Below are 22,887 nucleotides of genomic sequence, written 5' to 3'. Positions count from 1 at the left end.
CCTACATGAAACAAACAATGGACACTTTCTAGGTGTGGTGGAGCTCCTTGAAGAGTTTGACCCAGTGATGAGCGAGCATGTCAGACGAGCGGAGACAAAAGAGATTGCTGACTATTATCTGGGGAAAACGATACAAAATGAGATGATCGCTCTTATTGGAGACAAGACAGTGGAAGCTATAATACAAAGAGTAAAACAATCCCATTACTACTCTGTGATAATGGACTGCACCCCGGACGCTGCACACATAGAGCAACTCTCTGTGACACTGCGCTTTGTCAAGTGCCAAATGGTGCCGGGGCTGCTGTTGGAGAGCATTTTGTCGGTTTCCTACCAGTGCTTGACACATCAGGCGCAGGGCTAACAGATGTCTTCTGGAAGCATTTAGAGAAGTTAGGCCTGGATGTCGAAAAATTTAGGGGACAGGCGTATGATAATGGTAGCAACATGCGGGGGGAAAATAGCGGTGTGCAGAAAAGGGTGCTTGATATCAACAAAAAAGCACTGTTGAGGCCATGCGCCAGCCACAGTCTAAACCTTGTCATTGTAGATGCTGCGAAGTCAACAGTGGAGTCTGTGAGCTTCTTTGGGGAGCTACAACGTCTGTACACCATTGTCAACTCCTCCACACAGAGATGGGAGATTTTCAAGACAAAAGTACCACAGATGACCCTAAAGGCAGTTACACACCAACCAGATGGCCAACCGTCGGCAGAAAAGCCAGTCGAACTGATCACTCTCCCCGAGTTGGTCCAAAAAGTGCCTCAGAACAACCTGTTCTCATTCCGAACTTGTAAAATAAGTACGTTTGGGCAGTGTCCTTCAGCGTCTGATGCGACGAAAAAGGCATATTTGTGTAAAGTACTTGGGAGAGCCGCAGTTGGATGAGATTTAGCGAGTGGTATGTAAGGGGAAATTGCTGTGTAAGGACAGTGGTTGGGGTGGCGGATGGGTAAAACACCGGACTTTCAGTCAGGAGACTCGGGTTCGCGCCCCGCGTGTGGTGTTTTGTTTCCCCGTCTCCGGCGTGTGTTTCCCATTAATGCTTTAGTGTCTCCTTCTGGCCCTCAAGCAACTCCATCCATCCATCTTCGTCCGCTTATCCAGTGTTGGGTCGCGGGGGGAACAGCTCCAGCAGGGGACCCCAAACTTCCCTTTCCCCCGTTACCAGCTTAATGTTACTACAATGTGCTGGTTGACAAGTAGCTAACGTTGATGCTAATGCTTTGTGGGTAACATTATGAGCTTACAACATCGTTCAATACGCGAACGAAAAACGTAATTATATAGGGAAACTGCAGCTATTTTATTAGAATAACATGAATAGATGTTACTAAACGTAACGTGAATAAACTTTAATGGTTAAACTCGTCCATGAACTGATGCATTCTAACCGGCAGCGAAGGTGTTTAAAGGGATACTTCACCGATTTAGCATTCAGCTTTGTATCAGTAGAAACCCGATAGTATTTCTGAATGACCGTGCTTCCCTCCCTCATGTCCCCTTAAATGAGAGATCTCTGCATGTGGGGCCTGGAAAAAAATCTTCCGATGACGTAAAATGACGATTTCTGCGTCATCGGAAGATTTTTGGGCCAGTGGCAAGGACTACAGCCAGTATTAGGATCTACTTCTGTATGTTTTCAACACGCCCACAGGGGTTGGACTGCCGAGTCTGGCCGAGGTATTCGAGATAAACGACTGTCAGCCATCTTGAACCTTCGGGCTAAACTTTTTCGGTTTTCAGCAGAAAACTTTTACAATTATCTGCATTCAAACTACCGGACGTGTGTACCACCGGGATACATCGGTACAGATCGAAAAATATGTATAGGAACGCATTATTACAGACGCAATACTGCGGCACATACGTGAAGCAGCACCGGAGACCAGCGTGGTGTCGTCAATGACGCTAGCCGGCGCTACGGGACATCCTCATCGGCTAGGTGGAAAGCTAACGCTAGCTGTCCACCTGTCCCATCCATCCTGCTTGCAAGTGTCTGCTCATTAAACAACAAGCTGGACTACATCCTCCTTCAACGAAACTCCCAACGTGAGTTCAGTGACTGCTGTGTTTTTGTTTTTGTGGAAACATGCCTGAACAACTAAGTGCCCGGCACCGGGACTATCCAGCTACCAGGCTGCTCTCGCCGGCCCGTGGAGGTGGGCTGTGTTAAACGGACTGGTGTAGAAATAAAATCCAACTAGCTACTGCTAACTGCTGGTGGAGCTTGTGACTGTTAAATGCCGACCATTCTACATTCCACGCTAATTCACGGCTGTGTTTATACTCTGTGTTTAGCTACACCAATGCTAGTATGCGTTAGCTGAACTTTATGGATCCTGCTTGCAAGTGTCCGCTCATTTAGACCACAAACTGGACTACATCCAACTTCAACGAAACTCCCAACGTGAGTTCAGAGACTGCTGTGTTTTTGTTGTTGTGGAAACATGCCTGAATAGTGTACCGATCGGGCTGTGCAGGTCCAGCTACCAGGCCTGCTAGCCCTCCGAGCTAGAGATGCTCTGTCGCCGGGTAAAAGAGGTGGGCTGTGTTAACACGAAGTGGTGCAGAAACGTGGTGATTTGTATCCATTTAACTGCTAACTGCTGGTGGAGTTTGTGACTGTTAAATGCCGACCATTCTACATTGCACGCTAATTCACGGCTGTGTTTTTGCTCGGTGTTTACAGCCCACCAAGCGCTAATGCTAGTATGTGTTAGCTGAACTTCACGGAGCCTATAAAGTGTGTGTACTAAATATAGCCCGTTTCGTTGTGCGCTTTTTATATAATGTCGTTTTTATATAATGTCGTTTTTATATTAAATGTGTAACACCACTTGAATCACGATGAAACGTTGTTTCATGTATATGGGTGAAGTGACAATAAAACCGCGCTTGAGTTGGAGGAATGCCTCTGTCGGTCTGTCAAGCGGTAGGCGTGGCTTGGGAGTGGACTCAAAGCAACGAAGCAGGTGCATTCTGGGATTTGGTGTTTTTCATCCATATAAGACCAAAACACATTTTCTGGCTTTTCTCGGCCTAGAAGGCACAAATTTTTTTTTTCACATTTCTACTACATAAGTGACCCAATTTAAAGATATATTCAGCTTTCCAGCGGTGAAATATTCCTTTAACACTAAAAACTCCCATAATTCCACGCAACTTCCCAACGTCATCAAAAGTCCAGTTTTACCGTCCATTGTTTTGGTTGAGAGACCCCTAGCGGCAGAAAGTTACATATTGTACGTTTAAGGGTAATATAAATCATACCATCATATTGATAAAAGAACATTGGTTTTGATAATGGACTATATAAAATATATGACAAAAAAAATGATTTTTTTTTGTCAATGTTGCCTCACCTCATCATGGGTGTAGTTCTCTGGTATCAGCATGGACCTGCGTCCCATACCAGCTTGCAGATGGAAAACTTCTTCACTGCCTTTGGGAGCAGTGTTGCCAACTCCTCAATAAGGAAAGTCGCTATTGGCTGTCCTAAAAGTCGCTAGAAGTCGCTAAATGACGTCATTGCCTAATTAGCATAATTTCCCATCAGCATCATGTATGGATTTTTTTTTTTTTTAACATACAAAACTCTCATTGGGGAAAAGAATATACATGTGTATTTACAAATGTTGTCCATGTACAAGAAAGAATCACCTGAGCAAAAAAAACTAAGAACAAATCAAAAAAGGGGGAGCTATTTAAGTCAAAATCAAAAGGCTAGAAAAAAACTTACATTTAAAGCAACACACAAGGGGAGATATCATGGATGTATTAAGAGAACTGCACCAACTGCACGTGATGGACGCTGCCTGTAGGAGAGGAATAACATCGTGGGAGAGACAAAAAGTAGTAAAAAGTAAAAAAAGAGTAAAAAAACACCTTAAATATGTTTAGAACTTTCGATTCTTGTTTTTTTTTTAAAACCAACCCTCCTCCTTTATCCGGGCTTGGGACAAGGCAAAAGTTTACCAAAAGAGAACATTGTTAAAACAATATTGTAAAAAGATGTTTGGCAACTGAACAATGGTAAAATAAATATTAACGTTACGTGAGTTTGTCAACGTAAATGCCGTTAGTAACTAGCTAACATTAACTAGCTAGCTAGCTAACAGTTTTATTTGTTGCTACAGACGGCCTGACATTAAATTCCCATTTTAAAACGTGCCAAAATTAGTTTTAATAGTTTTTATTAATAGGCAAGATAAAAGGCAACATTCACAAGAAGTATAGAGAAACTGTCGGACTTACTTTTTTTTTTGTATTTTCTTAGTTAGTTTTCTTAAGTAAAGTAAGTAAAACATGAACAATTTAAACCATAACAGTTTAAACATTTTCTCGTAAATCATACAACAATCTAAATGGACCAAAAAGAGACAGAGAAAGCTGTCAATGGCAATGTGTCAAAATGGTAGTCTGGCTCAGTGTTGGGAAAGTTTACTTTCTACTTGAACTAGTTCAAAGTTCAGTTCAGAAATTTTAAAATGAACTAGTTCAGTTCATAGTTCATATTTCAAAATCTTGAACTAAGTTCACAGTTCCAAAAATGAACCAGTTCATAGTTCTTTGTTTTTCATATGTTGCTTCAGTTCAATGTCCCATTTCAGGTTTGCTGTGGATGTGACTGAAGTGCGAGATTTTCTTTTTGAAAGCCGGCGGGCAAAGTTTGCACAAAAATGTAAGATTTTTCCCATCCTTGTCATAAAACTCGTTTAAATGATCATACGAAGCCTCCTTGCTGCTTTGTGTTTTGATGACGCATGTGGCGGTGCGACACTGGTGGCTGGTGTTGCCAGATTGGGTGTTTTTTCCACTACATATTAAGGCCTGTTTACGGTGTGTTTTAGCCGGGTTTTCGACCTGGAAGACTCTATAGAAATCTGGCACCCTGTTGAACGAAGTTAAACTGAGAGAGCGTGCCGTTCACAGACACCAGAATGAACGAGTTCACAGTAACGGTCATCAGGCAGTAATACAGTACGTTCAGTTCACGTTCGCCCAAAATATGAACGAGTTCATTAACTATCGTTCAATGAACGCGTTCAGGCACAACACTGGTCTGGCTCTAATTCAAGTTTATTATTTGTTTGTTTTCCAGACCCCCCTCCACACACAAACAGGCTGTGCTGGCTCACAGAAAGAATGGGTCGTCATCAATTTGGTCAAGGCTCTCTGTGGCAGGTTCAGCAACTGATGAAGCTGACTTAAATGAGTAAGCAGCTGATTTCCCAAAAAGCTGCAAAACATCATCAGGCAGCTGATGCTCATAGCAAGCCTCACCAGACAGCTTCAGTCCATATCGGATGTACAGGATGGAGTTAAGGGTCTGCAAGGACATCAGATTTCTCAGTTTGCTTTTTACCACACTCATCTGGCTGAATTCTCGCTCTACTTCAGCATTTGAGCGTGGCAAGGACAACACAAACACAGCAGCCATGGCAAGTTCTTGAAATGGGTTGATACCAGCTGCATCCCTGAACTTCCAAATCTCACTCCAGAAGCCCAGTGTGGTTTTGGTCTCATTCCATTTACTAAGATGGATGGCACACCATTGCTGGACTATTTTGTCTATCTCTGCAGGGGTGTAGCCAAGGAGCTTGGCTATTTTTTCAATGTCTCCTGGGCTCTTATTGTGTTTTACAGTTTCCTCCACATTGAAAATCGACATGTAACGCAATGCTTCGATGTTGTCCGGCAGTCTCACTCTCAACTCGTTAGTGAGTGAGATGGTGAAGGCTACACACCGCTTTCGGACATTGCTTTCATTCTCAGGAGCAAGGTAGAGTTCAGCTGCCTTGGACTCAAAAAGGTAACCAAGGTAGGGTTTGGGACTGATGTATCCATCTATTGGACGTTTGAGTACATCAACCTTTGCCAGTGGATTCAGCACCCTGCTGTTCATAGAGTTGATCAGGCTAACCAAGCTGTCAAGTAGCTTAAGAGGATCCACCTGCTCCCCCTCAAAAGCCTTGATGGCCAACTGTACCTCACCCAGCACTGACTTCAAAAAAGTGAGATACAAAACATTTTGAGGATCACTGTACATGGAGTCTAAAACCTCAGCCATGTAGCAGTGTTCACTGGACTTAGTTACTTCAAAATGCAGCCTAAGCTCCTCCCACTGGTCCAAAATGCATGAAACCGCAGGTTCAATGGAGAGCCAATGTGTGGTACACACCTTGGTTATTAGTAAAGGTTTCTCCCCACAGTTTATGGTCGCATATATGGCCTTGTAGGGCTCCCTGCGCTTTGGAGACTGAAAACCAGTTATAGGTCTCTCGTACCAAGTACTACTCCACACTACGGGGAATGGTGTCAGTGGAAGCATGAGTTACAGCAAGCTACAGAGAGTGGCACACACAGCGAATAAGAATCAGATCTTTGATGCCATACTCCTCCTTCAGCACTTTATGGACCCCATTGTTAATCTACATCATAACAGAGGCATTGTCAGTCCCTATCCCCAGGAGTTTCTCTTTTTTTAAGACTACATTTCTCCAGGAAAGCCACAACAGCACGGGCTATAGATCTGGCATCTCCTCATTCTAACTCAACAAGCCCCAGAAATGTGGATACAATAGTCTGCTTGGTGTCACTAAAGTACCTTATCACCACCCCCAGATACTTAGAAACACTTACATCCATGGACTCATCGAGGAGGATGCTGAAACGCTGGTCACCCACATCGGCGACGAATCAACTTTTTCAGGAAGTATGGTGCTAGAACAATCTTAATCATTTATGTGCACTTTGTGATGTGTATTTTGAAGTGGGTAGCAGCAGCAGAGTTTGAATAAGCAGCTTTACATGCTTCTCCGATATGATCACATGCCAGCATCGAACAGTGTTCAGCCATAGCTAATGCCATGGTGGCCTCAGCCTTTTTTGCAGAGTCAGTTTTAATTAACATAAATGGCAGCTTGTTCTGGGTGGAACTGTTATAAGGCTTTGCCTTTTCAGTATGTTTTTGAGTCATCCTGTGTTTTTTAACATCACTGAGGTTAGCATAGAAATCAGCCTTACAGTACAGGCAATATGCACGTGTATCGTCACCAATAAATGGTTTCAACCAGCCTTTGAATTCAGGGTTTGAGTCCCACTCCTTTCTGTATTTTTGACTGTACAGTTTAGAGTGTGACATGATCAGTGATTTTGTGTGAGTGATTTTTATGTATGTGAGATATATGTGTGTATGTGTGTTTGTTGTGTTATGGTTGTGTAAGCTACTGGATGCCTAAAATTTCCCTCGGGATGAATAAAGTATCTATCTATCTATCTATCTATCTATCTATCTATCTATCTATCTATCTATCTAATATATATCCTATCTATCTAATCTATGTCTTATCTATCTATCTTATCTATAACTTATCTATCGATCTATCTATTTATCAATCATGAGCTAGCCAGCTAGATGTTTATCACAGAGAGGCACACTCTTTGTGATAAACAGTGATTTATTTTTGTGCAGTGATTTATTTTAGACAAAGAACATTTACATTTTACATTATGGGCAGGAAAAGCCAGCGGGGCTTCCCGCATGCGCATGCGCGATTCATTTTCAGTCTGGACGCGGAGGAGTTAACATCTCCTGCTCTGACTGCAGCTCAGAGGAACTGCTGTGCGAGGACTGGGCCGTCTGTGAGTGCTTTCAGATGGGGGAGGGGCCCACGGTGGCACCCGCTGCTCGTTGAGAAGAGTAAGAAAAAGTCTCCAAAAGTCTCCAATAACACCACAAAAAGTCGCTAGATTTATTGCTAGAAACGTTTCTACAAAATAGCTATAACATTAACAACAGTTAAACAAAAGATCGTTAGGTCATATATATATGTTAAATTGTCATTACCGTATTTGTCCCAGCTGAATCCATGGTGGTCATGCGGCTCATGCCAGTCTCTGTGTCTAGGCAAGGCAAGCACTTCTTCCTCGTTTCATGGCGGGTACTGTGCTCCAAAACGAAGGTGCTGATTGGCCGAAGAGGAGTCCTATGTATCTGCGCCACTGAACTCTATCTATTAATCTGCGCTTGATTGCTCTTCCTTCCTTCATCCTTCAACTATGTCTGTCACAGTAACTTGAAATTGAATTTTTAGAACTGAATTTGAATTGTGAGAACGGAATGTGAAGATATATAGTTGTATAGTAGTAGTTGAGAGTTGAAATTTCAGTGAGGATCAAATTTTATTGAACTTCAGTTCCAAACGAATAAATTCAATTTCAAATTATACTATTCTGATTCAGTTTTTCAATGCAATGATTCAAATTAAACAATATAATTTCAAATTATGTGATTCAAATTCAGTTTTTCAATGCAATTATTCAAGTTTAGCAATTTAAATATAAATGATTCATATTCTGGTGGTACATATTTCAGCCCATAGAGGAGCTTGTCAATGCTATCTGCTTTTGGATTTCGGTGTCACAGGTGGCATTGACTACATCAGCTTCGCCCTTAACCCAATAGCGACAGCTCTTAGAGGACAAAGCCTATACAAAATAGAACGATAGTTACATATTGTAACTCCAGATTCTATGAGTGTAGGCATAGCCCTCTAAGATCTAGGTCACCTGCTTCACTAACATTGGCTGAAGAAAAATGCTGATGTTGGGAGCAGATCTCTGGTCTCGCAGCTGTAATATACAGTAACTGCAGACGTCAGACAGGCTGGTGCAGGGCACAAGGGCGCAAAAGAAATCTTCACAACTGCGCATGCAGGAGGTATAAACCCAATAGCAACAGCTCTTAGAGGGCTACTCCTTGTGTTTAGAGTAAACCATGCATATTCTGTTTCGGTTGCAGAGATAACAGCTACACCATTTAATAGCAGACACATGTAACTAGTCTGTATCACATTTTTAACACTGGCTTAAAAGAGTTCCAAGATACAGACAGAAATGTCAAAAATGTTACAACTATCCCCAGTCTCCCCTACCTATATACAGTAATAAACTGATTACACTACAGCTCACAAGGATATAATAAACTCAAAGGGTATTATTTATTTTGCAGAGCAGGCATACATGTTTCCCATGTGTCTTGACACAGCATTATGCCTCTGTGAAATTTTAATTAGGCCTCTTGCTCTCTGGCACTTGCAATTTACAAAAGCGTCAGGCGGTGGCGCCAATCTCACAGTTTAAATATACTGTAAACTTTAATCCAAGCAGAGGATTCAGTTTCTCTGAAGTCATCAGAGAGACTTTATTATTTCCAACACATCTAAATGATCATTTTATGTCAGATAATTGTCTTTTTGGAGTGCATATCATTTTTTGTTTAAGGCATTTTTTCAGTAATTCTGGACTGTCTGCTATCCCTCTGAGGCACTGCTAGAAATTCTCTCTCTCTTTCTCTCTCTCTCTCTCTCTCTCTCTCTCTCTCAATTTTCAATTTCAATTTCATGTTGCTTTATTGGCATGACAAAAAATACATCTGTGTTGCCAAAGCATAAGAACAAACATACATATAAACAACAACAAGGAGTAATAATACAAGTAAACATAATGATATGAATGCAGATACTAAACAAATTCTGGGCATGTCAAGGGTAAGTTGAAACAATAGTATGTGTATATATATATATATATGTATATAAAGAATGCAAATAAACAAAATAATAGAAAAATAAAAATAATTATATATACAATTCTCTATTTATTTTTGCCTTGTATTGTGGCAGGAGAAGACATATTTAGCTGCTAGCCATGCCATGCTTTTATCTTCCCTTAATAAAAAAGGAAGCTTTTTGTCCTCAGTGTAGGTAGTGAAGCCTGGTATCTCTGGTATACCTCTCTCTCTCTCTCTCTCTCTCTCTCTCTCTCACACACACACACACACACACACACACACACACACACACACACACACACAGACACACACGAGCGCACAGGGTGCTGCTCTTTTAAATCCACCTGTTCACGCGCCTTCATGCGCTCTCTGCTCGCTGCTGCTGATAGGTTTGTCAGGAAAAAACAGATATTTTTTTAACGCCTTGTGCAAGAAGTGGCGAGGGGCTCTTCTCATAACACCATCACAGCACAGATACAGCAGAGTTCCTTCTGCCGCTGAATGGATTACCTACATATTCCCCTCTCCCGAATGGTTTTGCGCCCCTCCTCTTTATATTAATAAGCTCCACTCATCGCTGAGAAGAGCGCTGCCTTTCTATGATTACATGATCAATTTACTAACACCGTGGACACTGATCGCTGATCATGCCAAGTGCGCTCATTTGAGACCAGCTTTGACTTCAGAGTCAAATCACCGCTGCTGGGTGGACGCAGACGCACGGCTTATCTGGAGCGGTTTGCTGCAAAAAATTGTTGCAAACATTGTGAGGGGCGAAGTCATGGTGCCGGTACCGCATCGGCTTCTCATGGCACCTTGAGAACTTTCTTCCTGATTGCCCCCTTTTTTTTCATCTTGTGGTTTTAGATGTTTGTCAGCGGGATCGTGCTTCTTTGGGAAATTATCCACCGTTTCCCCTTTCAATTATGTTCACTTTTGCTGCCTTCTGCTATATGCTGTCTCTGGTCCTCTGTGTGTCGCTGATCTTCTTTGCAATATGGCACGTAAGTACCCTGGAATTAATATATTTTGTTTTTTTCTTGTGTTTGATAACCAGCGGATGGATCTAATCAACGGGGATGTGTGGTTATTGAACGGGCAGGTGTGATAGATTGTGCGTAATACTCCCAGATAGCCCGCATCCCTAAACATTCATTCATTTGTCAAATGCATGTTTTTTTGTAGCTTGCGCACTGTTTACCAATGCAGGATAATTTTTGGCAGATATTTCCCTCAACATGACAGGTGCACACCTGTATCTTCAGCTCCTGCTCCATCAGCTAACTGCATCCATCGTTTTTACCACTTAGTTACAATTTTACCACTATTATTTGGCTACTTTACACGTTCATACTGACCCATTTTGATATGCACACATGCTTGCAACCCTGTGCAGCATCCTAGATAAATGACATGGCCTTCCTTCCAGATCAATTAGGAAATCTTGAAATGCAACCTCCCCCCTCACATCTTCCTGCTCTGCTCCCTCTGCCTCTAATCAAGCCTTGGCTCAGCTACTCACTAGTGCCAGTATGATTGACTGCATTGTGATATTTGAATAATCTAATTATTTGCTCCCTGAGCAACATCTCCATCATGTAGAGCCATATGTAAAGACAGATTTGGGTCAGGTCTTCCAGCCTATTGCCCTGAATCTGCCTTTTGTATGGAAACAGCAACAGACCTGATGCACTTGGGATGACTGCTCCTCTAACAATTACAGCTAATAGTCAAGTCTTTCAGACAGTGGCCCGTGTGTCTGCCCAGAACAGAAATAGAGACACCAGGACAGTGGGAGTGCAGACACCCATGATGGTACAGTTAAATCTGAGTGGTTATGCTAAAGACAATACGTAAAATTGACTGAATATACAGCGCCTTTATGATGCTAGTGACTACTACACTGAAGGAAAGACATTCCTGTGTGTTCTGATTAATAATCGAGGGGCAGAAATCACAACACCTCCTTCAGTTCTGTTTGTAATGTCAATTCAGCAATGGTGGAAGAATCCCAATGGAACACATTATTCTGTAGCTTCAGCAATAATCCACATGCCAGGTTTTATTTTGCCTTCTGCTTCAGACTGCAGAAACGGTAGAGATGCTTCCTGCACTGATTACCATTCACGGTGACATACAGACATGCAGCATAATAAGCTGGGACTCCATACTGCGAGGAAAGATAATTATGAAGAAGCTGAGGTGGGAATGTGTGGAACTGTGGAAGCGATCAGCAGAGCCAAGGCTGCACATTAACACCAGCCACCTGCCAAATGCTGGGGGAATTTTGTCTGTACCTCTTTTACTTCTATCACTTTGGCAGGTTGCCATCTCTCCGTCAGTTCTTTTTTTTCCCCTTGAATTTCATAATTGATCTGGTTTCAAAGACCTGCTGAAAACACAGACTCCTGCTGCCACAGTGGCCACTTGACCAAAAGGTTAGTTTTTAACGCCCTGAGCAGCAGTGCATTGCTAAAAAGAGCAAGTGTGCTGAGTCAAACTACCCAGGGTAAAATCAAGCTATAAATAAAGTGAGTCAGTGTAAATTAACATAAAAAGACCGAGGCTATGAAACCACAGAGAAAAGACAATGGGAGAAAATGAGTAATGAACTGCTCTGACTCAAACATATTACCAGGACTGTCAGCAGGTAACATGAGCGCCTGAGTCATGGATGTCAGACAATGACAAATGACTGCACACAGATGGACTTCTGTCATTAATGGACCATAATCAATCACAGCATATACAGCCAAGTTAATTAGCTCTTTTCAGGTGCTGATAAATCTTACGTTTACTTGTTTTGAAGTAGGAAACAAAACTTATTTCTCTTCCATTTCGCTCATTTACACTCACATCAGGCTATTCGGTGAGACCCTTGTAAGGAAAAAAAAAGAGGACAGACATGTTGGCTATCTTCAGAATATCTATTATCGTGAATCACCTCACTCTCTCTGATCTTTCATGGACTCTAAGGTGAGGGGGGGACACACACAACTATGCATGACAAGAAGTGTTACCTTATTTGAAAAATATCTATGCATTTGCCTTTTATTTCTGACAATTTGATAAGCAATAATGTCAATTGCGCTTGAGAAAAGGAAACCCCAATCAACAAAAATGTATTATTTATTTTTTATTATTTAAAAACATAATAGTAGTATTTAAATACCACCGTTAAAATCATCGGGAGAGACCGACACAGCCAGACTCTGGACTATCGCTCCTATTTCAGTTTATGCTCTGCTTTTCAGCTGTTGTTCGGTAAATTGCTATTAAACCCATTTGGAGAGGATTGGAAGGAGGGGGGGAAATATTCTATGCATTTATGTGGCTTTATACATTTTCTCTAGTAGAGAAGTTTCACCTCACTGCATTTGTCTGACAAATGTAGTTACTACTGTCAGTTTAAGGTTTAACATACATAACATGTAATCTTTATTTAAAATATTAGGTTTAAGTAGACCTAAATGGAATCTGCAGATTATTATTATTTTTTTTTTTTACAGTTATCTGCAGTGATCCTGAATGAAAATCTGTGGAATTTAGCGGACTGTTTTTCTGCTTGGAGTGGAGATGTGATATTCTGAGCTTTGAAAACAACAAATCCCCCCCACAAAAAAAGTACCCGTCCAACAGAAAGACGCAAATATGGCAGCAGTGTGTTCAGAGTTCTATCTGTGTAGCCAGCTCTCACGAGAGTTTGTTCCTGAGACAAAAACATGCCATTTTAGTGTCAGAATGTTAAGGAGATATGTGGCTTCTGAAAAATAGGTCCAATATTTACTAGACTATATATATATACACAACCTGCCACTAGTCTCCTTAGGAGGCGTGGCTTTGGAGCAACCCACGTGACACATACAGGAAACTACTCTGAGTTGGGGCGTCTTGTTTCTTAACAGTCTTTGGATACAGATGACAGATCTTTTCGCTCATTTTTCAGAGCCCATAAGTTATTTAGTGCGGTCGGGGTAAAGACTATTTAAAACAATATATAAAAAGTGTATATTGGAAAAAGTTACTAACACTGTGTTTAAAGCTAGCCAATGTTCAGACAGAATGTTTTTACTCACACAAATAGGACCGTTGTGCATTATGTGTGCAGACAGTGTACATACCGACTATACAGATGTTAGCATGTAGCAAACTAGCATCGACAGTTTGTCTGTGGAGCATGCCTGTGTGTGGTTTTGTGAAAGCTCAGATACTGACTGATCCTGAAGCTCGCCAGGAATTCCAGTTCTTTGTGGTATTTCCCCCAAGCGTCCCTCTTTTTTCTGTTGTGTTTCTGTGTTTATGAAGTAGATTCAAAAAGCCCTGAAGGAGCTCAATTTTAGCGGTGTCTAAAATTCACTTAGTGTTCTGTCTAAGCACACCTTAATTATAGTACTAGAAGAGTAAATCAGTCAGTAAATTGACCCAAATGAACATCTATTATACACTAATATCTAACATTTCTTAACATTAGCTGACATTAACCAACAATAGCTAATGTTCATTCGGGGCAAACAGGGAACTCAGGATGCAGGACTCAGACACACAGTAACAGTCAAACAAAGTATTTATTGTACACACCAATACAAAACAGAACAAGCAACAGTCTCCAAAATACACAGGCAGAACCAATTGGTAAATCTAGTGACAGGGGGATAAGACCAACTGGAAGAGAACAAAGAGCGAGGGAGTGAATATATACACCTGAGTGGGGAGGGGAGACAATTAGACACAGGTGCAAGACATTAGGGATGGGAAGGTGAAGGCAGACAAAGACCGGAAGGAAAGTGACCTGCAACAAAAACACATGGTGAATTTCAAAATAAAACAGGAAGTGAGCAAAGTAAGTGGATGTGAAAGAAAACTGAATGACCTAGGATGGGGAGCTGGGCATGACACCCCTGAGTTTATTGATTTGAGAAATGTAGATTTGATTGCATATTAATTAAAATGTTCATTTATAAGATCATGTGCTAAGTCTTTCAAAGGTTTCATAGTCCTAACTTATATGCTCCAGTCACTTACTGTATCCATCACATAAACATTACCTATACTTTAATGTCAAATAATACTATTCAGATTTGGTTATTCTGCTTAATCTGCCTTTCCTGCTATTTTGAAAGATTTTACCTCTTATTCTACCACATATTTTGTTGTCCAATTACATGAAAGAGCTGAATCGTAAAAGACTGCATTTACTTTGTTTTATAGCAAATTCAAATATTTTTCAGTATGAAAGCTAGTCATCTGATCAGTCAGGATTTTTCAGCATATTTCAAGATGGAGCCTACAGTTTGGTTATGTTAGAACCTTTTTATATATATATACTATTATAACTTGCGATTATTGGAAGTGTTTGCTTTATGCAAATGCTAATGATGATCACAACAATAAAAAACAAGGACATATTTCCCCAGAAAAACCTCAAAGATATGCTAATAAGCATAATATGGCAAATTCAAGTCCATCAAGCAACACCAGATGGGCACATACGGTTCTCTGCATTAGCCGTATGCTTGGCCAGCAAGTGGTATTTGAGGCTCGGCGTACTCCGGTGGTAACTCAATTCACATCGACAGTACATGCAAATAACTTTAATCTTGTCGAGAGAACCATCTGGAAGGGCTTTGAAACTTAACTTTCCATTCAAAAGACCTTTTCTATATCCATTTCTGCTCAAGGAGGTTTGTTTCTGCTAGCCATCGACAATGTTACTGCTGCATCACTTCCTGATTTCCCAAACTAAGAAGCGGCCCAAAGGCTAAATCAAACAACATGCTTGTTAATCGCGCGTCTAAAAAAAATAGTGCCGTTTAAAAGCAATTTGCGTTAACTCATTATTATCACGTTATTTTTGACAACCCCATCTATTATATATACACTTGGTATGCATTAATGCTCCTCAGTGACTGTTGACAGTCCTTTTCATTATGGCATGTAATTATTTTCACTTCAAATATAAATTTTCTAACTGACAGATAAAGACTATATAACTTCTTTAAAGGAACACGCTGACTTATAGGGAATTTAGCTTATTCACCGTAACCCCCAGAGTTAGACAAGTCGATACATACCCTTCTCATCTCCGTGCGTGCTGTAACGCTGTCTGACGGCTCCAGCCGCATCAGCCCATCACAGAACAGGCAGGTGAATGGTTCCAGTAATCCTACTGCTCTGAATAAGTGACAAAATAACGCCAACATGTTCCTATTTACATGTTGTGATTTGTAGAGTCACAGCGTGTACAAAAAACAACGTAACATGAGACACAGCCATCTTCTAACCGTAAACAAACCGGGAACTATATTCTCAGGCGGTAGAATATAGTACTTGGGCAGAGTGATATGCTCGCAGCAAGCCTGTCTGAGAATATAGTTCCGGTTTGTTTACAGTTAGAAGATGGCTGTGTCTCATGTTAACGTTTTTAGCTCTGCCTTCAACCGACTCCCATCCTACAATATGTAAATAGGAACATGTTAGCGTATCTATCACTTTTGTCACAATTGGGAGCAGTAGGATTACTGGAAAATTACTGCAGGATCTGTGCTAGGCTAAGCTAATGCTGGAGCCATCAGACAGCTTTACAGCACGCACAGAGATGAGAAGGGTATGTATGGACTTGTCTTACTCTGGGGGTTACGGTGAATAAGCTAAATTCCCAATAAGTCGGCGTGTTCCTTTAAGTGATTAGCTGTGCAAGAAAATTTGTCCATTAAAAATAATAAATGTGATATTTATGCTAAGCATGCCACAGTAGTCTCAGTGTGGGATGTAATGACACTTCAAACAAGATGCAGCAATTGGCAGAATCCTTCTGTTCATCATCACATAAAACACAACACCACAGCCACCCATGGGAGCACTCATGTAAGCGATTACGAAGCCATTTTAATTAACATTAAAGGTGAACTCTGACCTCCCACGAGCTCTATGGCTCAGTGCTAAGATGGTCAGACTGTGCTTGAGTGATTCTTCTCCCATGTAACCACAGCCACTAATGTGCTCTAAGTGTCATTAAAGCTGGGAGCGAGCAACACACTCTGGTGCTCCACTGATAGATGGGAAAGCCCTGTGGTGCAGTTATGATACAGAGGTTGCCCTGGCAGGGTGACACAGGGCAGACTGTCAAAGTATCATTTACACTCCCAGTTGGGGCTTTACATTATATTGTGTCAGAGGTATTTAGTGCCTGGAAGGTGCGATGAGGTATGAAAGCATGGTTCGTATGGATTAAGCAAAAAGTAAGGCTGTATTACCAACTGGGCAAAGTGGGCTATTTCCTTAGTACCCCACACCACCAGGACCACAGAAGGGTCACCCTTTATAATAGGTTTATAAGTTGTAACTTCACATTATTAATGGTTAATCAGTAATTTACTAATGCTGTATACTGTAGATCAGTTAATAACCTATGACTTGACTAACTTTGGGGTTGTCGAATAATACACATTTCCTTTGGTTGCTGTTTATCCTCCACCACAATTGCCTTTTCTTTTACTCTTTAATTTATCAGACTTAACTCCAATGGCATATAGAACATATTTAATTTATTATTTATTTATTAACATATTTATTGAGAAAACCATATGAGTATTAATAAATGGATCACAAAGGACAAACACCAGCTGAAGGGTGTCACAATCTCCACCTAATTTATTTTTAATTATTAATGGCTTCTAAATGGTCTATAAAACATTAGTAATTAGTTTACCATTAAATAGTTAAACATTTAGAAAAAATATGCTAATTTGCTTTCTTGCAAGCAGTTAGAAGAGAAGATTGATACCACTCTCATCTGCACGCTAACGGAAACGTTATAGCCACACAACCATTGCTCTCCAGGAAGTAACAGGTCACAGGCCCAAGAAATAGTGCAGCTCACAGCCCCTTTAAAACAATGACATATTGTTCTTAAACTTTGGTTTAAATAAGAACTATATTCGTGAATTAATGGTACTTGTTGGCAGATCTTTCAACCTTTGCACAGAGTAACAACGAAAACACACCAAGTAGCGGCTCGGTGTGGCTAGCAATAATAAAAATTTTCTGCAGCCAGTAGGCATGTTCATGTGTTTCAAACTGGAGTGATTCTTTGTAAACATAGGTCAACATGTCACAGAAGTCAGAGCTCTCTGTTGCTGATTGGCTGCTGGTATTCTGTGGCCGCACTTTGCCGCTGAAAGTTAAACTATCTACTACTTTTAGATTGGCCGCACTTCGCTGCCGGCCACAGCTCGCTGAGCTCGGAGCGGCTTCCACAGCTTTTTTATTTTTAAGTTTTATTATTACTAATAATTTTTTGGGCATTTTAGTCCTTTATTTTCATAGGACAGCTGAAGAAGGGGAGAGAGAGGGGTAATGACATGCAGCAAAGGGCCGCAGGTCAGAGTCAAACCCGCGGCCGCTGCATCGAGGAGTAAACTTCTATAAATGGGCGCGTGCGCTACAAGGTGAGCTACCCAGGCACCCGGCTTCCACAGCTTTACATAAACATTGCATGGCAGCTCGCTGCTGGCAGCAGTAAGCCGCTACTTGGTGTGTTTTCGGCTGATTCCACTGTCTCCATTCATTATGCTAAGTCAGGCTCACTATTTATTGGTTTAAGATTTGTATTTAGACATGAGAGTGGCAAAAAAGCTAAGTGTCAAACTATTTTAATAATGTTTGTAAGTTACAACCAATTTATTAGTTACTACCAATAAACCCTTTATAAAGGGGTATAATGTCACGTCACTTTAATCAAATGACTTTTTAATAACCAAAAAGCAATAAAAAAAAGTGAAAGTTTAATATGGTATTACATTTGGTAGTTGTAATATGCATGGCTGAAATACAGTATAAACTATGTTGATGGGGACTTCTAGGTAGCTCCTGCATTTTTGCCATATTTTGAGGCTGGCTTGTCAAGGGGCACTGTGTCAAATGTAGTTTCAATTCTTACAGCACATACATTAGTGTTTAATTAAATTATTACAAACTGATACACTAAACCCAGGGCAAAATTGATATGATGCTGCCATTTGTAGTCTTAACATTGCAGTGTGCCCAATGGGCAGTGGTGGAATGAAAGTAGATTTACAAGTACTACACTTTGATCGATCGCCCCCTCGTGGCTGGCTGCAGTATAGGTCATAAATCCTGCCGTTGTTAGTAGATGGAACATAGGCCAAGCTAAAAAATACAGTACACTATTCATACATTATTCCCAAGGATGGTTTCAGTCATTTTAGGTAGGTCTGATCACATTTGATGCTATAAAAATGGGGTGAAACATCATGATTGACAGCTGTGATTGACTCGCGATTGGTTTGTGCAAAGGTGGGACTTCGATACCGCGGCTCCACGGCACAATCGCTACTGGGCAGACTTAGACTCCAAAATTACAAGATGGCAGCGCCTGTATCTGGGATACTTTGGTTTCACTTTTGTCCAGTGGGAGGAAGTGGAGATGCCTTGTCCATCTTTATATAGTCTAGGTACTCTATCAGTCCCTGTAGGCTATGTTGCTTCTTTGAATTATGTATTGTATCGATATACCGTTTGACTGTTTTCTTTAACGATTTACTTTAATGATTAGAGAAGCTGCTTGGAAACATTTCTCTGCATGCAGTAATGTCACTGCAGCTAATATCGTGGGACATTGAAGCAGTAAACACTATAGTTATAAACTAGACAGAGGAAAAAATAACTAAACCTATAGCTTCTGAAAATAATAATAATGAAGTATTGCCGCTGTTCTTTGAGCTCTTAATGGGGACGCATTTACAAATGAAGATGTCTGCTGCTGCAGCTCTGCTTCTGCTATATTATTCACAAAGAAAGTTTATATATTTCCTGTATGTATTATTTCACCCACCCGCTTTTAATCAGAATGTTAATTTATATGATTCAACTGGCCCAGTATGTGGATTAACCATGTGGCCACAGATGTAACTATATATATGCTATTCCCTTTCTCTCTCTCACATCTCTCTTCTTCTCTCTCTTTCTCTGTCATGCCTCTTTGTTTACATGCCACGGGTGAAAAGATTTCCGCAGAGGATACATCAGTGTATCCTTGATTATAGTCCTCCAGGCGAGCCTCCTCACTCCTCAATACTCTCTCCAACATGCAATTTAGGAATTGGGTTGTCCTTTAAGATGCCAGGCTGACATAGATTTCTGGGTCACAAGCTATTGTATCAAGAAGCGAGGAGCCAAGGAGGTACAAATCGTGAATTGAGAAAGGCCCCATATTGCAGTGAATGAAATCAAGTCGACCAGTGCAATGAGTGAGGTAATGTTAGACCATGTGCAATCAGTAGGGGTGTCAAGATTCTCCAAATCCACGATTCAAAAGTTTGCCATTCTCATTATGTTTGTATTGAAATGACAGCTGACAGCAGCAGAGGAGAACATATTTAAAGCTTGACAGCAGCGATATGATTGGCTTGGGAAGGTTGCGACAAAATCCCTTTTTTTAATTTCAAGTGAAAACCAAAAGCAAAAAAAAGGGAAAGGAAAAAAAAAAAAAAAAAAAAAAGAGGGGTTGGAAAAAAAAAAAAGAAAAAAAAAAAAAATTGGGGGGGGGGACGAACCCCCCCAGCCCCCCCCGGGAGGGGGGGGCCCCCCCCCCCAAGTTTTTTTTTTTTTTTTTTTTTTGGGGGTTGTGGGTTGTGGTTTGTTTTTTTTTTTGGGGTGAGGTTGGGGGGGGGGGGGGCTGTTTGGGTCCAAGAAAAACAAACGGGCCTGGGTGTGTTTTGTTTTTTTTTTGTTTTTTTTTTTTTTTTTTTTTTTTCTCCCGACGGGGGGGGGGGGGGGTGTGGAAGGTAGATTGAAACTGAGAGAAATATTAAGCCATGCATGCTTCCTGTGATCTGTAACGCCTCCGCAGCCAGCCCCACGAGGGGGCAAAAGGGGGCTTTGTCCCCTCAGTTGTATTTTCTGCCCCATTGTTTCAACATCATACATCCATAAAACATACAAACACAGCAACACAATTACTATTAGGCTCCAAGTTCTACTTGGCATCTACATTGCAGTGGGGCTTTCAACTACAAACAATAATGTAATTCCATCTACGGCGATATTTGATACAGAGAGTGAGCGCTCCAGTCGTCCTCTCACTTCATCAATAAGTCTATGACTTTACCCCTTGAAAAAACGCTAGCCTAGCAATGTATATTGTTTACATGTCTTTTGACAAGGCGGCTGCATTATCAGAAGCTAGAGCAAGCTAGATTTGGACATGAGTGATGGAGAATCAGATCAAGAATCAGTTTCTAACGTTAGCTTAACGTTACTGCACTAGCTAAACTTTTTATTAATATTTTATTCTTAAGTGTAGGCTCAACCATTACTGGACAGAAATGTCTTCAACCGGGAGCATGCACAGGGAGAGTGCAGTCACAGCCGTGTGTGTGTGTTCGTCAGTCTGGGTTGTTACTTTTATCCTACTTTAAAAAAAAAAAAAATGCCCCCTTGTCCCCTTCCTTTCCAGAGGAAAGGGACAGACAAAGTCCCAGGAAGAAAGATTAAAGGGGGATGAAGCAGTGTCTGCTGAAGTAGAGCAGAATGACCAAACCTGCGGGAGTGATTGTATGATGGCAAAGAAAAGTGGGAAAGGCTAGAGAGAGTACAGATTTTAGTTTAGACCAGGGCAAATTGGACTGCTAGATAGATGACTGGAACAGAATACAAAATCATGATCAGACATGAAAAGGAAGGAAAAGCCAGATGCAAAACTTTGAGTAGGCAGCAATACAGATAGGGAGAGATCAAAGGAAGACAGGAGTGATAAATAAAAGTAAAGTTCTGTGTGGAGGGGCGTAAGTTAGCTGGTAGGGTAAGGGAAACATCCTGAGATGGATCAAGCTTTTCCAGAAGACAAGGTTGACAGCATTGGATACAAACACAGAAATAGATAAAGAGATTGAGAGTGAAATAATTAACTAGAGACAGAAGAACAGACCACTTCAGTCACAACAAGTAATGCTTTTGTCTTGTGGGCAGAGCACTCAATGTTCGTACTGTCTTCATCTAGATTATTCATGTCTTAATAACAGCAATGCAATAAAGATGAAGTACATCAAGCTTTCCACTTAATGCTCTTGTTACAACTGTTTCCAGTTGTATCTGAAATAATTTACTCATTCAATATTTATGAAACACTATATAGGGAATTCAATGTAGAGGACCAATCAGATCCATGTCATCCATGTCTGTCCAGACTCATATATGTAGTGAAGCCTTTAAATTAAAGAAAAAGAAAAAGTTGATTAGGGCTTTTGTAGTAAACAAAAAAAAAGCTGGCAGTCTTTTTGGTTCCAAAAAGCACCCGACAGCATCTTTTGTCTTTTTGCTATAACAACAGCTACTGCTACAGTATCCTAGAGCGCTATGTGGAGCGGTGCTAATAAAACAAAGATAAAACAAAGTGGTGGTGCGAGCTAGAGAAAGAACAGTTCCCTCTAACGTCTCTTTTCGGAGCATCAGAGAGAAGCACAGGCATTTCAGCGGCACCGAAATCCGCATTGCTATTCGGTCAGTAGATAACGGTCGTTCAGGCCCCGGTGCCGTATTAGGACCCCCTCCCCCCCCCAAAATAAAAGATCTTTGGATCTACACGATTCACGTGGATGACATTTTCCCATTCAAAACGGCGATTTTCACCGAAAAGCGTCTAGTTTGCAGGTATGTAGCTACTACTCTTTGGCCGGCTCGCAAGCCCAAACAAGTGTGTGCAGCGTGTCTGTTGTTTTGTTTCCGGTCTAGCTAGATCCGGTGTGGTGTTGTAGTTTTTCTAACGTTACTAGTTGTTGCAACAGCATGTGAAAAAAACTACAAAAGTTTGCTAGGCCAAAAAGAACATTAATCTCGCGATAAAAACATTGACGCCGTTAAAATGGGTTTGCGTTAATGCCGTTGATAACACGTTTAACTGACAGCACTAGTTGAAATGTAAGTTATCACTATATTGATGTATGATTCCAGTAAAGAATTTCCAGTGAGACGTCATCGTAATCTTCACTGACCACACATGGGCTTGGTGTGGTTCTTGCTTTTAAAGCTCACCACCTTCCCACTGACTCTCTCCCTTCCCTCACCACATCTGTTGTTTTGGTTTTGCTTACTACAGACATTATTACACACTCATGTACATATACATAAATGACTGATTACTGACTTTCACATTCTTTTCTGTTTTTTTAGTATTGTTTTTGTAAATAAATGTCTTTTTTGAGCTTATATCTCTTCTGGGCCATGTTCCATAAAGCAAGCAATAAGCCAGACTTGTTTTGGTTAGTCTGACTCATTGATTCGGTTCCATAAATCAG

The 22,887-nt window shown here is 41.0% G+C and overlaps 1 protein-coding gene across 3 annotated transcripts in view; it reads left to right on the top strand.

The window, feature by feature from the left end:
* Positions 1 to 9,942: 9,942 nt before the first annotated feature.
* Positions 9,943 to 22,887, top strand: part of cnih3 (cornichon family AMPA receptor auxiliary protein 3) — a 143,205-nt gene continuing 130,260 nt past the window's right edge. For all 3 annotated transcript variants that reach the window (XM_039782002.1, XM_039782001.1, XM_039782000.1), the window contains exon 1: positions 9,943 to 10,578. In XM_039782002.1, the coding sequence (XP_039637936.1) occupies positions 10,501 to 10,578 (78 nt within the window). In that variant the 5' untranslated portion in view covers positions 9,943 to 10,500. The remainder of the gene's footprint in view (positions 10,579 to 22,887) is intronic.

Source organism: Perca fluviatilis, chromosome 18, assembly GCF_010015445.1.
Source record: "Perca fluviatilis chromosome 18, GENO_Pfluv_1.0, whole genome shotgun sequence".
Classification (NCBI taxonomy): domain Eukaryota; kingdom Metazoa; phylum Chordata; class Actinopteri; order Perciformes; family Percidae; genus Perca; species Perca fluviatilis.
Note: the sequence above shows the minus strand (reverse complement) of the source record. Positions and strands in the feature narration are given on the sequence as shown.